The 15,645-nt window shown below is 37.7% G+C and overlaps 2 protein-coding genes across 4 annotated transcripts; one reads left to right on the top strand and one right to left on the bottom strand.

Moving 5' to 3' along the window:
- The first annotated feature begins 1,645 nt into the window (after positions 1-1,645).
- LOC103998219 (uncharacterized) lies at positions 1,646-5,223 on the top strand. Its single transcript, XM_009419628.3, has 8 exons — positions 1,646-2,680; positions 2,775-2,869; positions 2,964-3,067; positions 3,190-3,290; positions 3,374-3,474; positions 3,550-3,987; positions 4,100-4,231; positions 4,822-5,223. The coding sequence occupies exons 1-8, from the start codon at positions 2,414-2,416 to the stop codon at positions 4,973-4,975; spliced, it is 1,392 nt and encodes a 463-aa protein (XP_009417903.2). The 5' UTR covers positions 1,646-2,413; the 3' UTR covers positions 4,976-5,223.
- A 954-nt stretch (positions 5,224-6,177) lies between these two features.
- Positions 6,178-13,977, bottom strand: LOC135584001 (probable protein S-acyltransferase 17). 3 transcript variants are annotated; one of them, XM_065083177.1, is made up of 10 exons: positions 13,736-13,977; positions 11,651-11,744; positions 9,184-9,278; positions 8,932-9,099; positions 8,774-8,846; positions 8,544-8,596; positions 7,078-7,169; positions 6,946-6,998; positions 6,735-6,860; positions 6,178-6,651 (listed from the first exon to the last, which is right to left on the bottom strand). In XM_065083177.1, exons 1-10 carry the CDS (start codon positions 13,945-13,947, stop codon positions 6,379-6,381), a joined length of 1,239 nt encoding a protein of 412 aa, XP_064939249.1. In that variant the 5' UTR covers positions 13,948-13,977; the 3' UTR covers positions 6,178-6,378. The 3 variants fall into 3 exon arrangements, with proteins under 3 accessions (XP_064939249.1, XP_064939251.1, XP_064939250.1); XM_065083179.1 differs by lacking the exon at positions 6,735-6,860 and having other exon boundaries at positions 6,178-6,642; XM_065083178.1 differs by lacking the exon at positions 6,735-6,860 and having other exon boundaries at positions 13,736-13,973.
- Positions 13,978-15,645: the final 1,668 nt, after the last annotated feature.

The raw sequence follows: 15,645 nt of genomic DNA, 5'->3' as shown, positions 1-15,645 counted from the left end.
GATTGAAAGGGATATGGTTATCTGTCCACATCTATCAGAATCAGCAAAGCTAAACTTATCTGCTATTTCAATCTCTTAAAAACAGAACTTTATAAGCAACATTTGTGCCTTCTTTCAATGGAAAATTAAACTTCCACATTTAACACCAAACAAAAGGGAAACAAAAAAACTGATTTGAATGGCTCTCTCAATTTAGCTGCCAAGAAAGCATACATACACCTCCACTTGTTGCCTGAAGAACTCATCTGGCTCACAAACACAGTAGGCAATAAATAAAACAGCATCCACCATTATTAGCTGTGAGGATAAGATAAAGCTGGAGGATGGGGATTGCTTCTGACTCAGGTTTACCCCCCCACAAAAACCAGACAAGCAAACAAACACCATTATGTCCCAATCTTTGACTCCCATTTCCAAACAAACACAACTGGTAATCTACTAGAGAGTTAAATATACATACATACATACATACATTCTTCTCTTCCAAGAAACCACCGTAACAGAAAAACAAAGCCATCCTCATAATTTTGGTAGATATAAACCTTGATATTATGTTTACAAGTAAAAAGAATTATTTTGATGACTCAAAACATTTATATCGTAAATGACTAAGGATAAATTCCCGATAAAATTGTATATCTTAACTATTTTTTTAAAAACTAACATCCTATTTTCATTTTTTTTTTAATATAAAACATCATTTTTATTAACTTTTCAACCTTACCCCTCAAAGAGTTCCTCAACCTTTTTTTTTTTTTTTTCATTTTTGTGTCTTTTTCTTGACTTGATTCAGTGTATGTTTGATTCAATAAATTTCAAATTGGTTCAAATAAATTCAAGGTAGTTTGATAATTTTTATTTATATAAACCTACAAATTATTAAAAAGAAAAATTTTAAGAAATAAATTTTATATTTTAACATAAGAATAGTAAAAAATTATAAATTGATTTAGTACATATCAGAGTAAACTTTAGATATTTATATCTTGAAATAATATTTTAGTACAATGCCTATAATTTTTAACAGAATTAAAAATATTTCTAATAGTTATATATCCTTAAACGTTATTTTAAAAATAAGGACTTGGATTATACTTTTTTTATGCTTTCGAAATAGTTTCTAATGTTTGTAATTTTTAACAAAATTTCAAATTTATTTTTTTTTTCATATTATTACATTTTTATTATTAATTTGGTTCAGTTTAATTTATTGGACTGATTATTAGTGCCTCGAATCTGACTAAGAAAAAAGCTAAAAAAAGAGAGGGAAAATAAAACACAAATATTTTTCAGATCAGAAAAAGTAGAAACGCTCTATGGATAAAGAAAAAAATAAAAATAAGATGTCATTCAAAAAAGAATAAAAATCCGATAGCTTTTTCTTGTCGAGAATTCATCCAAAGATTCAACAAAAATCTATTCCCACACTTTCGATACCAAATCTATTGAATGGGCGCACAATCTTTGGTTGTTGGGTGCAAGAGATAGAGAGACAGAGAGGCATCGGTGGGTGCCACCCATGACACATGCCATACTGGCCCACAGGTGGCTGCAGCCAATCACTGACCGAGCTGCGGGAATGATAGCAAAAACCAACAGAGCAATTGAATGGGAGAGGGGGGAGAGAGAGAGAGAGAGAGAGAGAAAGGTTGATTGCTGTAAGGATTGTGGCAGAAGGTGTGCGTGTTTCCTAGCTTCCCACCCTCCAAAGGCCATGCTATATATAGAAGGTAGTCGTCTCTCTCCTCCCACCTTCCTAGCTTCCCATGGATGTGCTATGAATAGGAGGAATAGTTTTCTCTCTCCTTCCTATCCCAAAGGTAAAAGATGTTGTGTGATGTGATAGGAGAGAGGGAGAGGAACGGCAGGAAGGAGGAGGAGGCAGAGGTGGAGGAAGTCCGTTAGCCATCTTCCATTTCTCTTTTCATCCTCTCTTCAGTGCATTCGTTGCCACAAGTCCTTGTTGTGGGGAGGAGGAGGAGAAGGAGGAGGAGGCTTTGCGGAAAGAGAAGCAGGAGGAAGAAAAAGGAGTTATTTTATCTCTCTTTACCTCCTCTCTTTATTCCATTCATTTCAAGGTGGAGCTTTATCGACTGATATCTTGTAGAATTCTTTTGAGGAAAGAGAAGCAGGAGGAAGAAAAAGGAGTTCTTTCATCTCTCTGTTCCTCCTCTCTTCAATCCATTCATTTCAAGGAGGAGGTGGAGGTGCTTCATCTAGATATATCTTGTAGGATTCTTTGAGAGAATAGCAGGAGGAAGCAAAGGAGGAGGAGGACTATTACCCTTCGTTCATTTCGCTCTTCCTCCTCTCCTCGATCCATTCGTTCCTAAAAAACCTTGTTTTCGGGCGGAGGAAGAGGAAAGGTGGCATTTTGCATAGGGAGACAGAGAGTAGGAATCTTCGAGGAGAAATGGCGAGGCTGTCGATCGGCGTCCTCGGCCTGACCGAGCTCTTCGTCAGCACGGCAGTGCATGTGCTTTTCGGCTTCTACATATTTAGCACCGCGGTGGCATCCGACCTTTCTCAGGTCCTCACGGACTGCCTCAAGCCCAACGTTTTCGGCCTGGGAGCCAAAGAGATGGAGGAGCAGAGGACGACGAAGGAAAAGGTCGCAGTGTTAGAGGGCTCGCCGCCGCCGATCGTGTTGGTGCATGGGATCTTCGGGTTCGGCAAAGGGGTATTCTTTGCTTGTCCATGTGGCATCTCTTGAATGCTTAAGCGTGTCTCTCCGTTCTTGCAATGGCGCTCACCTGTTCGTCACTTGATCGCAGAGGCTTGGAGGTTTATCCTACTTTGCCGGCGCGGAGAAGAAGGATGACCGTGTTCTCGTGCCGGATTTGGGATCCTTAACCAGCATCCATGACAGGTAAATGTGTTTGTAGTGGATTGGAAGGCTTTCCATGGCTAAGAGCTAATCATTTTATCCGCTAGAACAAAATTTCTGTGCTCTATGATTCCAGGGCAAGGGAATTGTTCTACTATTTGAAAGGAGGGCAGGTGGATTATGGAGAGGAGCATAGCAGAACTTTTGGGCACTCACAATTTGGGAAAATCTATGAACAAGGTGAGATAGAAGCAAATCTTTGCCTTATTGTAATCGATGATGTGGTCATGTAGAATGGCATGGTCATTAGGCCTCAGAACTTCATATTTTGTTCATCCTTTGCTGTGTTGATTGGGGTGCAGGGCACTATCCTTCATGGAATGAACAACATCCAATCCATTTTGTTGGGCATTCAGCAGGCGTGCAGGTCATCAGGGTGTTGCAGCAGATGCTTGCCGATAAGGTGCTCCATTTGATTCACTTCATTTCTCTCTCATCTAATTGCTGGCAATAGTAGGCAATCAAGAACATGTATGTTGTGGACAGGCCTTCAGTGGCTATGACACTTCTGAGGACTGGGTAATGAGTGTTACTTCCCTCTCTGGTGCACTCAATGGAACCACTAGAACATACTATGATGGGATGCAGTAAGTACACGCTTTGTTTTGGCGAATTCAACACACAAACAGTTGTTCATGAATTCTTCATGAATTTTGTTTCAGGCCTGAGTGTGGAAGATCAATGAAACCGATATGTCTGCTTCAGCTCTGTCGCTTAGGAGTTATAGTTTATGACTGGCTTGACATTGCTTGGTTTAAAAACTACTACAACTTTGGATTTGATCATTTTCAGATGGGGTGGAGAAAAACTGGCATTACAGGTCTAGCTGATCTACTCCTGGGTAACACCGGGCCTTTCGCTTCTGGCGACTGGATCCTTCCTGACCTCACACTGCAAGGTTCACTTGAGCTCAACTCCCGACTGTGTACCTTCCCCAACACATTCTATTTCAGCTATGCAACTAAGAGGACAAGAAGGATTTTTGGATTGACTGTTCCTTCTAGCATTTTGGGAATCCATCCCTTGCTCTTTGTTAGAGTGTTGCAGATGTGCCAGTGGCATTTCCCTACCAATGCATCACCACCCTATAAAGGATACAGGTTCGTGATTCTTCTTGCTACTTGGACTCATCACCCAGAGATGGAAATTCTTGATAAGTAGATTTTCATATTTGAATGCTCATGTGAGATCTATCATGGAGTGTTGGCACAGGGATGAAGATTGGGCAGACAATGATGGAGCCCTGAACACAATATCCATGACTCATCCTCGCCTACCTATTGAACATCCAAGCCTTCTTGTTGTGGATGACTCAAAGTGCCATCCTCTGCAACCAGGAATTTGGTTAGTAGTCCTGCTCATCATCATTTTTTTTCATGATAGCATCATATGTTTCCATAAATCCACAATCTTAGAAAGCCAAAGTACACAGCTTTACCTTTCTGTACAACATTGCAGCATCCAAGTGATCTTCTGCAACCTTAGAGTAAGCCACTTCTACCCATTGTAGTTTTATGTTGTTGAAGATTTCCAGTATATCATCCAATCTATCTTACATGTAAATTCTTGATTCAACTCTCTCTCTCTCTCTCTCTCTCTCGCTCTCTCTCTCTGTGAATCTGTCTTTGGGGAAAGGTTGAACAATAGCCATGCAAGTTAAACTAGTTTAGAACTTGCGATTCAGTGAATTTCATCGATATGATAAATTCCACAGAAGTTGTGCAGGTAGAAGCATGGTTACAAGCATTACTGCTTTTTATACTAAAAATCAATGTGTTCAACTGTAGAAGTCATACTTTAGTTTCACTTGTTTGATTTTCTTCATAAACAATGCTTTTCGAGTTCTTTTTTCTTTATCAAACATAAACCATTTTGGCTTGCATTAACAACTGATTCCATAGGTAATTTGTATCAAGCAAAATTTGTTCTTGCAGGTACTACAAAATCATCGAAGCTGATCACATCTTTTTCATAGTAAATCGGGAGAGAGCAGGAGTACAATTCGATCTTTTGTATGATGGCATATTTCAGCGATGCAGAAAGCATGTCGTCAGAAGCAGCACACCGATATTACCAACAACACACTGAAGCTATTCAGATGATACACATTTTCTCAGATGAATTTCCCTGAAGCTCCAGTGTATATCTATGCCATCGGCCGATTTCCCCTGCATAATTTCCTTGAGTGTTTCACATACAGTGGGTTCTTTTTCCCCAATTTTACCTTTAGCAAATCTAGAGCTTTTGCAGAGCACATGTACTTATTTTTGGCATTGCCTTTTTGTACATATATCATTGTTGAATCAAAAGCTATAAAAGAAAGCCTTTCAGTTGTATTCTAGCTGGTAAACCACATACTTTTATATGTACAAGTCTTTGTCAAATTGTACACCAATACTCTTGGCTTATTTCTTATAAGTTGTCCTTTGCTAGGGTGAACTTAATAGAGCGTTCACCAGTGTCATGCCAGACAAAAGGGCAGCAGAACAATTTGAACCATACAAAATGCCAATAATGGTGAGCAAGAAGATGTCTTTGTTTGGTGGATAGCTGTCATTTTCTTTCATTTAAACAAAGGAAAAGAACAGCACAGAGTTGAGCCATGGCATGCTAAATCAATCCCCAGTTTCAAACTGGCATTACATGTGCATTACTTCATGTTGTGTCTGATTATTTTCTTTTAGTTTCACAAAGGCTTTATAGATCTGATGGATGTGCCACCTCCAATTTACTGATGCAGAAGCTCATCCACAAGATGAAATGAAAGCTTAAATAATCCAAGAACTGGGGGGTTTTAAAGGTAAATCAGTAAATTCCACTGATGGTTCTTTTTTTGGAAATGATCCCTCATTAAATTCTACTAATCCTTGCTGACAACTGCATCAAAGTAAATAAACCATTCTTTGAAAATGTAATGGCAAGAAGAAATATTATCCGACTCACAAGGGTAAAGGAATTCTAGGGACCTTAGAAAGAAATGGTTGGAAATAAGAACAGATCTCCTAGTACGACTCACCTTGTATTCCTTTGGCACTTCCATCTACCCTTGTGTTTATTCCAAGGAATAGAACCCATGCACTTGAAAAGCATAAACTGGATTTGGGAACATTAGTCATTCCCATGTACCATCTAAAATCTCAAAGGCTGGACACCCTTAAAGAAAAATCAGTTGGCTTCAAACTGGACTTCACTAGTCAGAAGTTGGATGTTTTGCTAGAAGGATTCCTAGGTTTCACCATCAATCTCTGCAGTACTTCTAAATTCCAAATATTTCGTATGAACAGACACAATGGCAAACTGTATTCCAACTTCTTAACAAGATAGCATATCAATTTTGTCAATATGTTGAGACACTGTTTCAATTGCCAACAAGCTACAATCTCTGTAGTATATGACTGGCCTCAAGGGAATGTTGAGACAATAAAGAGAGAAATTTACATTAGGTGATAACTTTATCTATCATATAAGAAAAAGAATCTACAACAACACTCTTATTCTGATTTCCTATGAGAAAATGACTTCCTGGCAGATGGAGGGAAAATGATCTCACAGACATTACTGATTATTCCCCGATCATACAAGTTATTCTTAACAATCACTTCTTCAGTCTGCAGTGGAGACTTGCGGAAAAAAGCCCTCCATTTGCTTTCAGGAGGTTTTGCTTCTCCAGTGATTGTCTGTATGCTGGCCTTCAGTGCTGCAGCACTTGCCTTGGCTTCATTCAGTTTCCTCTTCCAGCTTATGTAGTCTTGCCACTTAAAAGTCTGCTAGCTCAAAAACATAAAGCATCTGTCAGAAATTAGCTTAGACCAACTTTCTGCTGGAGGGAAGGTAGAGAGGAGTCAACCTCATTTGTAGTAGTATTCGTCAGGCAGAGATGTGCATGGTATCCAAAAAACCCAGCCAGCAACAATGAAATTATAGCCAGAAACATTATTAGAAGTATTTGTGTGTTATAAGAACCCAGCAGCCACTGTAATATTCCATTATCATTTTACAGAAATTTTCATAACAAGAAACTCAATAGATCACGGGAAAAAATAAAAGTCAAATCTTACCTGTACTACATGTGGAGATAGTCTGGAAAAGGAATGCTCAACGCCATAATAAACTGAAAACGATGGGTCATCAAGTAAACACAACAGAAACTTGACATACAAGCCAAATGGATTAAGCAAACATCATAGTACCAGTTAGAATGTATATTATATTGTGCTCTTTCAACTGGCCAGCAAGTATTAATCCAAGAAGAACTGCTCCGTACAGACAAATAAGAAAGTGCCTGCAAGTTCACCAGATTAAAAAGAAGAGGATTCTGTAGTGGAGACCCCCATGTAAACGGAATTGACACTTACATTTAGTAAAGCAATACTACAGAAAGTTTAGAATGTTCAGCTTTTCACCAGCCAGGGATGGCCAATGCCGAAATGTTCCACATTTGAGTAGATTAAAAATATTTATCCACGGAAAACAAATGACGACAAAGACAACAAATAGATGAAAAGCTTAATGCCTAAAATGTAAACAAACAAACTTCTACATCAAAAGAATAGGCAACTGGTTGGCAAGTTCGCAACAACAATTTGTCCGTAGACAAATGCTTGAGATTGTAATTTTGACCTCATTCTTGTTAGGAGTTATGCTAGTAAAGAGGAATAAAAAAGCCAACATTTTGACAAAGTATTTAGCAATAAGCTGGAAACAGAGAGGAGGGAAGATAACAAACTTATGTGTTATCATAACGCGTTGTCATGGAACTAAAATGTCTTTCATAAAACAAGAAACCTTGAGTAATAATGGCCGAAAAATTTTGAGGAAGTCACAAGACTGATCTTGACCAAGAATCAACAAACTGAATGGACCGATACATACCAGTTCGTCCATGGACCAGAACATGGATTGTGCAATTTTGGGCTGTTCACAGGTGAAATAGGGCTTCCTCCCCATGAGCCTGTGAACCAAACGAAACAACCAATTTTTTTCTTTAAAGCCTAATAAACTCTCTCTCAAGCAAGTAGGATTCTCATGCCATCCACTGCTGTCCGCCACTCCAGGCCCGCTAAATGGTAGAACCGGTATTCTACTCCTCTTCTTCTCCACTGCATCTTCCCCTCTTCTTCTCCACTTTCTCTTTTCCTTCTTCCCCTCTCCTTGTCTATCCCGTCATCATTAACACTTGGCCCAGAACAAGTTATTGGTATAATATGTCCTAAGGTAAATAGACTAAATATTTACAGCAAAGCAGCAGAAAAATCTGCTGTAACTTAAAGTTTCTTGAATAAGAACTAGTGGAGATGCATAATTTGCCAACGAACTTAAACAAATGATGAACATTTCACTGGGCAACTTAGTCAAGAATGAAGCAATGTTGTGAAAGAAGGTTCAATCAGCAAATTATTAAAAAGAACCTTTGTTGTAAGGGATAGCTTGTTCAACACCAACAGATTATGTAGCAGATCTCATTAACTCATGAAGTGAAAAAAGTGTGTATGGATATTGCAATAAGCAAATAGAAGAAACAAGATTACTATCCGAGAAAGAAAAAGTAATTAGGCTGTCCAGCAGAGAAGACTGTTTCAAATGTAGATTATGTATGAAGTAACTGGCTGATATACAAGATCCCAGAATATCCAACACCAGTTAGGTAAATACTAACCAGAGAAGAAAGGCCATGAAGTAGCGTGTGTTTTTCTCACCAATGCAATTATTCTGCATTCCAAATGAACTATGTTAGCAGGTGTTTTTGTCACAAATGGAACTACTCTGCATTTTAAGATAAACCAAGTTAAAGCATCTAATATTGCACAACTATTCTTAGAAGTGGCACAGATATTGTCGGACAAGCAAGACTATGATGTCAAGGAATGTTATAGAGTAAGAGCTAACCATCCAACCGCAATGGTGGTCGAATCGGGCAACACATCTATTACATATACCACAATGTTTAGATCTAGCAGGTCTGCATTTTAGTGCAACTCCTGTTAGGTAATATAGAATGCAAAGAGAGTGCAATGGAAATAGTAGCACAAACACCATAATCACACTTTAGGATCTTGCAAGTTGAACATTCTTTCTCCACATATATGATCTCATCATAAGGAAAGGCAGAGATGTATTTGGAGACATTCTCAGCTGTCACAATTCCAGGATCCGAAAAGCTAGTCAATAGAAAAAGGAGAACACCCACACCTACAGCTATCATGCTTGTGTACCTGCAAGATATGATTTCTTCTGCAGAGAAAACTCAGAAAGCTTTATGTCATCATACTAGTTGCAAAAGGTACTACAGATATTACCAGTGAAGTTCACTGACATAATAACCAGGAATGTATCTGAAGGACGACTTTCCAATGATATAGTATGTCACACCAAGGATGACCAGATACAATATCTGCAAATATCATGTTCATGGTCACTGTAATAGAAATTACCAAAGCAAAGAAACATTCTTTTCATCTTAATATGCCGTCATTGGCAATGGTCAGCTAGCACTAGCAGATACTAAAATTTACTAAACTAAAGCAATTAACAACTCAGAAAACAAATATGAGAATATGTGGACCAGAATTCATTGAACAAAAACAAAATTAGTCCTTGCTTCCAATAATAGCCTAATCAAACACATGGCAAAAAAGAAATTTATTCAAATCTTACCACTACTGTGAAAGCTTACTTCCACCTATATTTTCAAGCAAAAACAAGCTAACAGTTATATCATCTCATTCAAGATTTCTATCTAGATGCTTGATTTTATAATTCCATAAATGACAGTAGTGGTTCAGTTTCCCTCAAAAATTGTGAAACAACTACATGCATTTGGTAGATAAATTTCACACTGAACTCTTTTTGGTGTACCTTCATACTATTAGAAGCAGATGATGGCTCCCTTCAACCAAAGAAGGCTCAGATATGGATATATGCCTTTGGTAGTAGAGCTTTTTATTTTTAGTTAAGTAGGTGACACTCGATAAATAATGCACATGATGACTTGATTTATGAAGAAGATTCTGAACATAGATCAAATATGAAATCAAGGTTCACAGAATCTGAATCAGTGGCATAAGCCACGGAAATTGGATTGAGTCACCAGAATGGAATTTCAACCTGCCCAAGTTGGATATGCAGAATTTACAATTTTCAAAGACCAAAAAAATATCTCTGGGACATGTGCACATGTATATTGTATTCTTATGAAAATACGCACATCCTAAAGATCCAACATTTTCATGAAAATGGTATTCCAGGCTTTGCAAGGATTAGTTCAAAATTTCAGACTTTTATAGGAATATAGTATGTGAAAACTATCACCTCTTTTTCTTCATCCTCCTCTTTGGTCCTCTATCTATCAATCATACACAACAAGTGGTAGCAAGAAATTATCTATAAAAACATATTCTTAATGAATTAGTTATTTTTCCTATACCTTTTTCACCTCTATCTCCTCTATTCGCTCCACATTCCTTGTCTCCTTTTCTCCTTCTCTTCTTCTGCCTCTACTTATTTTCTTTTGCTTCTTCCCCTTATTCTTACATCTCCTACTCTGTCTTAAATCCTCTTTATTGAATATTGTTGCTGATGGCCAATTGAGTCAATTGCATTATTGGCTCCAAACTCAATTTTACTGAAATCAGCAATTTCTGCTGATCCATGCCAATCCAAATTGAATCAGCCAATATTAGGATCAGTTAGTTTCAAATGGAATTGACTGAGTTGGACAGATATCGGATGAGTCCACTTAGTTGCAAAAATGTCCAAACCATAAATCAAAATCTCAGTCCAGAACTAGTACCAATTGTCCACCAAACTAGTACAGTACCAGTAACATACAATGTGCTAGATGTCAATTCAGGTTGTTACAGATCATAACCAACATATACAGCGAGAGGAGAAGGAAGTGAAGGAGGCAGAGGAGTTGTACTATGCGGTGGATGGGAGGTGATGCGACACAAATGTGCAAGGAGTTTACACCAGGGGCAACAGAAAGGAGGTGGTGATGCAGAAGGGAGGAGGAGACAAAAAGCAACAGAGGAAGAGAAAGGAATAAAGAAAAAGAAGGATGAGTACAGGTACCAGCAAAGATTCACATATCGATCAGCCCAGTCCTTGGATCAATAAAAACCAAACGTACAAACCACTACGATCAAGATTTGAATCCATAGTCTAACCAACATCACAAGGGCTGATGCTGGACAATAACCACAGTTAAGATGGAAAAAACCAATTGGGGTTGTTCTGGCCTAAAATTTAAAAGAAAAACAAGTGTAAACAAGCACAAACCTAGAAATATCATACAGAGTCCCGATCAAGAATGATTTCCAGAAGGTCTCACAAAATATGCATTTTTCACCTGTAAAATAAAAAATTTCCATATCAATTACTCAGAGCCACTACAGACTGATATGTGCCATTTCACTACAACCATTATGGTATTACAGATTCTGCAAAGGGTGCACCAAGCCTCCTGTGGTAATATGATTGTCACTTGTACCAGTCAGGACAACAATGTATCAGTCCACCCAAGAATCAGTGCATTATAAGTAGGCAGCACATGAAACAGTAATGAGAAATATATTAAAGCGATAACAATATAAAATAGATTCAATAACGTGACTGGATTTATTTTAGTTCCTTGATATCACCAACATCTAAAAAAGAGAAACAACTCAAGAGCTTAGGAAAGTTCATGCATATCTAAGGAATTAAAGAGTGCATATTATACTGAAGGTAGTGAAGGAAAAATTGAGAACAAAAGAGGTCAGGTACCTGTAAGATTGGATTTGGCCGTTCACAACAATAATGCTCAACTGTGACAAAGCAATTTCTGCCGCTAGAGCCAAATACCGCTACAACAAATCGTCTGCAAGAAAGTGAGAGGATGGTTAGCTCAAAGGGTGAGCATGCAATCCTTTAAGCATACGAAGTAAGCAAAATTTTTTAACCACGTAAGGTCACCAGTAAAGATCAGAAAACTTCTTGATTTCTGAACCTTCAATGCTAAGTAATAAATGACCATTTCCTACTTTCACTATTAGTAAATATTTGATCCAAACCTAAGATGAAAAACACATTTACCCAGTGAGAAAAATATCAAAAAAAATAAAAGATGCTCAAGTTCTGATATTAGAATGCACTAAGAATGAACTAAGTCCCTTATAAACAAAAAAGTTTGTGGTGCCACCAATAAAGAAACAAATGATTTAGAAAAAAACATTTTTACTGACAGTTAGTCTACAAAATATATATCAAAAGAAGAAGTGCCATCAAATATTAGGAACATGGCATACATGTGGCAAATGTAAAAGAAAGAATGGTTGAGATCTTAGATAAAAGTTTGTGAATGGATTTTCTATATGATGCTCGTTTTATGTCAAATCTGGAGTCCATTATCAAATGATATCCTTTGATCTATCTTCCTGCTGAATTACCATTATCTGAAACAATGCATGTTCTGAATTGTAATATTCTCAAGGGATGTGACACACCACTTCGCTTGGCCCATGGTAGATATAAGTAAAATTAGTTAGTTTGCAACTTTGCGTCATCAGACACATTAAATTACTAGCTAACGGACTGCTTACAGCATTCTGTATCCAAGTCATAGCAAAGAAACAAATAATAGATGTATTTAATCCTATCCAAGTGAAGTAGGAGAAGAATGTTTGTTAATGCTAATTCCTAATTGCTTTGTACCCATGGCAACAGTCGGACAGAAACCTGTTCAGTTCTTAATAAATTATTAGAAAATAAAGGACTGTTCAGTCGTTATAAGGAACTCTATTTTAATTTTCAGAAAAAAATAAATTGTTTCCAGTAGTAGTCATCTGAGAATTGTTTTTGAAACCTACTTTCTAACAATAGTGATCACTTACTGCAAACAAATTTGAGTCGTTCCCATGTTCTCAGATTTAACCAGAAGTAGGAGCACATTGCCTCTCTCAACCAAGAGTCACGGCTCATCACGTCTGTCAACCAAGAATTGCAAGTCATTACATCTCTCAACCAGGGGTCACAATCCATCATATCTCAAAGTTGTTCCCAACAGGAGTCGTGAGCCATTCCATCAAAATTGCTACGCTGAGAGCTGCCCCATATCATGGACGCCAACTTAGGCAGAGTTGTTCTCAACTGGATTTGTGATCCATCTCATCGCCATCACCTCTTTAAGGCAGCCCAACTTTGTGGTTGGTCTCTTGTTTAAGCCCACCGCTACCTTCATGAAGACTACTGCCGCTGCCACCTATACCCTCTCCCTCCTAATCTGTAAGCTGGGGAACAGCCACACCCTCCTCCTAAAAGAACTGACAGCACGAGCAGAGGTCACCTGGGGTTATCCTACCTTCCCACTACCACCTTGCCCAGACCCTATGCGGCCTTCGACCCCTCTCTCAATAACCATTTGAAGCCTTTTAAGTTTCCAAGGCAAGATAGAATCCCTCCCCCCAAGAGACATGCTTGAGAACAATTCTCAAGAACCATTTAATTTGAAGTTCCGAACAGTCCCTAGTTTCTACGAATCCTCAGATTTCAGATAGCTTTGCTTCCCATGTCATCATTTCCATTTGCATCCAAGGACAATGGCCAAAGAATTAGAAAAGGGTCCAGCTCGACAGCTTTCGTTCAACGGGGGTCCAACCAAAAGCCAGCACTTGCTTTCCCTTGCAAAACATTTCAAGCAATTCTACATATTTAAGCCCCAAATAGGAGGAAAAAAAGGGAAGCAAGCATTCGTATCAACTTAACCTGTACTTCTCTTCAATCCAGACTCCATTAATACAGAAAACGAGATAAAGAAACCTAAATAAAGGTATCAAAAGTTCAAGAAAGAATCGATCTTTAGGGGGGTCTCACAGGAAGTAATCGTAGGCGCCGAAGGTGAGGAAGTAGTGGATTTTCTCGACGAAGGTGCCGCTGAAGATGGGCCAGTGGCCGCAGAGGAGGGACACCACCACCAGCATCGTCACCACCACGTGTACCACTAGCACCCACTGCACCGCCATCTCCCCCGTTCCTCCTCCTCCTCCTCCCACCGATTTTTGTTCGTCTTCTGGTCGCGATCGCATCAGATCGAGAGAGCCATCCGAATGGACGAAAGAACATTAAACACAGTAGCCAATATTATTATTATTATTATTATTATTATTATTATTATTATTAATGATTTTCCTTTGATAGCTCAGTACTCATATTGATTTTTTTTAATTTTTTTAAAATGACAAAACTAACCTCAATTATTATTTTTTTCTTTTTACGTCATTTTCAAACTCATTCAATTTAATTGGTTGAATCCATCCAAAAACTTAAATTGCTTCAAATTAAATATTATTAAATTATCTATATATTTCATGAAGAAAATTATATTATTAATTGGTTATTTATAATAAAACTAACAATTTTTTTTTGGTTCAGTCTGATGCCAATGGTTTTATGTTAGAAGATAAATTAAACTAAATATATCACAAAATCAGATGGATGATTAGTTACATTACAGATATAAAGAAGCTGACTTGGACTTTATTACGTTACAGTGTCTGTTTCTCCAATTCTGCCATCACGTTCCATGCTATGTTTGTTTCACATCGTCTTCGTTCTTTGAGATATCTTTATGTCTTTATTATTCAACCTCCCCTGTTTTTGTGTGTGTGTGAGTGTACGTTCTGAAAGGGTTTTCCAGTTTATCATAAACTTGGTTTCCAGTTCTGATGTTCTAATTTTCTGCTTCATTTGGCTTTCATCTTGCATTTTTGGTCTTCAACGTTATCCAAAAAAGCTAAATGATGTCTTGGGGGCGTCAAGAAATCGAGTGTCCTCACCTCTGCATTTTTGGCAGCCCATCAGGTATGCTGCCAAGTAAGTGTGGAAGGACTCCTTTGTTGATATATCTATCTTCTCCTACAGGAAAGCTCAGCTGTTCTTGTTGCCCGGAGGAACTTTCTTACATCCAGTGATGGTTTCTGGATTACATATTATCAATAAGATGGGAAGTAGTTGTGATGTGAAGCTGTGGTTGGATTACTTGATGATGGTCATCCATCAGGTTCATGAACCTGTGTTCATCGGCCGTCTTATTGATATAATTGCTTGGGATCATCACTGACACTGACCGAATACGACTAAAAACAAGCTTAATTTGAGGTTGTGTTTTCTCTACTCCACAAGTGCTTCCTCTGCCACCTGTTCTTCCTTAGAAGTCAAACCATGTAATGTTTGCCTTAACGATGGAAGATTGATTGCAAAGGTTGCTTTGGAAGGCAGATGTCCCAGAAAAAGGTTCCTTAGTTAAGTGCTAAATGTTTGAGCAAACATTTATGTGGATGTTGATCTTTTGTGAACTATTATTGTATGGTAATCTAAAATTTTATTTTAAAATAGTTAAGTACATATTACTTTTATGATATTATACAATTCAAGAGAATCCAAAACACTAAGATGATCAGTGGATTTAACTACCAAAGTCATCTCTTTATTTAGTAAAGTCCCCTTTTTATCAAAAAACAAAAATAAATTGCATGCTATTGTTTCATATATTTTAAATACTTACTATATCACATTTTTAAAAGTAATATCAATAATATACGCTATTATTCATATAATCAGAAAATTAATTTGAAAAAAAAGGTTACAAATTGGGAAATAATTTTCCAAATAAATATACGGAGGAAAAAGTAAACTGGAAAATGATATCTTAACTATTTGCCCCTAATTGCAATCATCAAACTAAAAGTTACCTCGTGATTAGGGATACTAGTAGGGCCACTCCG

Source organism: Musa acuminata, chromosome BXJ1-9, assembly GCF_036884655.1.
Source record: "Musa acuminata AAA Group cultivar baxijiao chromosome BXJ1-9, Cavendish_Baxijiao_AAA, whole genome shotgun sequence".
Classification (NCBI taxonomy): Eukaryota; Viridiplantae; Streptophyta; class Magnoliopsida; order Zingiberales; family Musaceae; genus Musa; species Musa acuminata.
Note: the sequence above shows the minus strand (reverse complement) of the source record. Positions and strands in the feature narration are given on the sequence as shown.

Bases quoted from the DNA above. Each gene is read 5' to 3' on its own strand.
- LOC103998219 (XM_009419628.3), top strand. From the start codon at position 2,414: ATGGCGAGGCTGTCGATCGGCGTCCTCGGCCTGACCGAGCTCTTCGTC. The intron at 2,870-2,963 runs GTAAATGTGTTT...CTATGATTCCAG, and splicing joins TTAACCAGCATCCATGACAG to GGCAAGGGAATTGTTCTACT. The intron at 3,068-3,189 runs GTGAGATAGAAG...ATTGGGGTGCAG, and splicing joins TGGGAAAATCTATGAACAAG to GGCACTATCCTTCATGGAAT.
- LOC135584001 (XM_065083177.1), bottom strand. From the start codon at position 13,947: ATGCGATCGCGACCAGAAGACGAACAAAAATCGGTGGGAGGAGGAGGA. The intron at 11,745-13,735 runs GTGAGACCCCCC...ACTTTCTTGCAG, and splicing joins GGCGCCTACGATTACTTCCT to ACGATTTGTTGTAGCGGTAT. The intron at 8,847-8,931 runs GTGTGATTATGG...ACTAAAATGCAG, and splicing joins TCAACTTGCAAGATCCTAAA to ACCTGCTAGATCTAAACATT.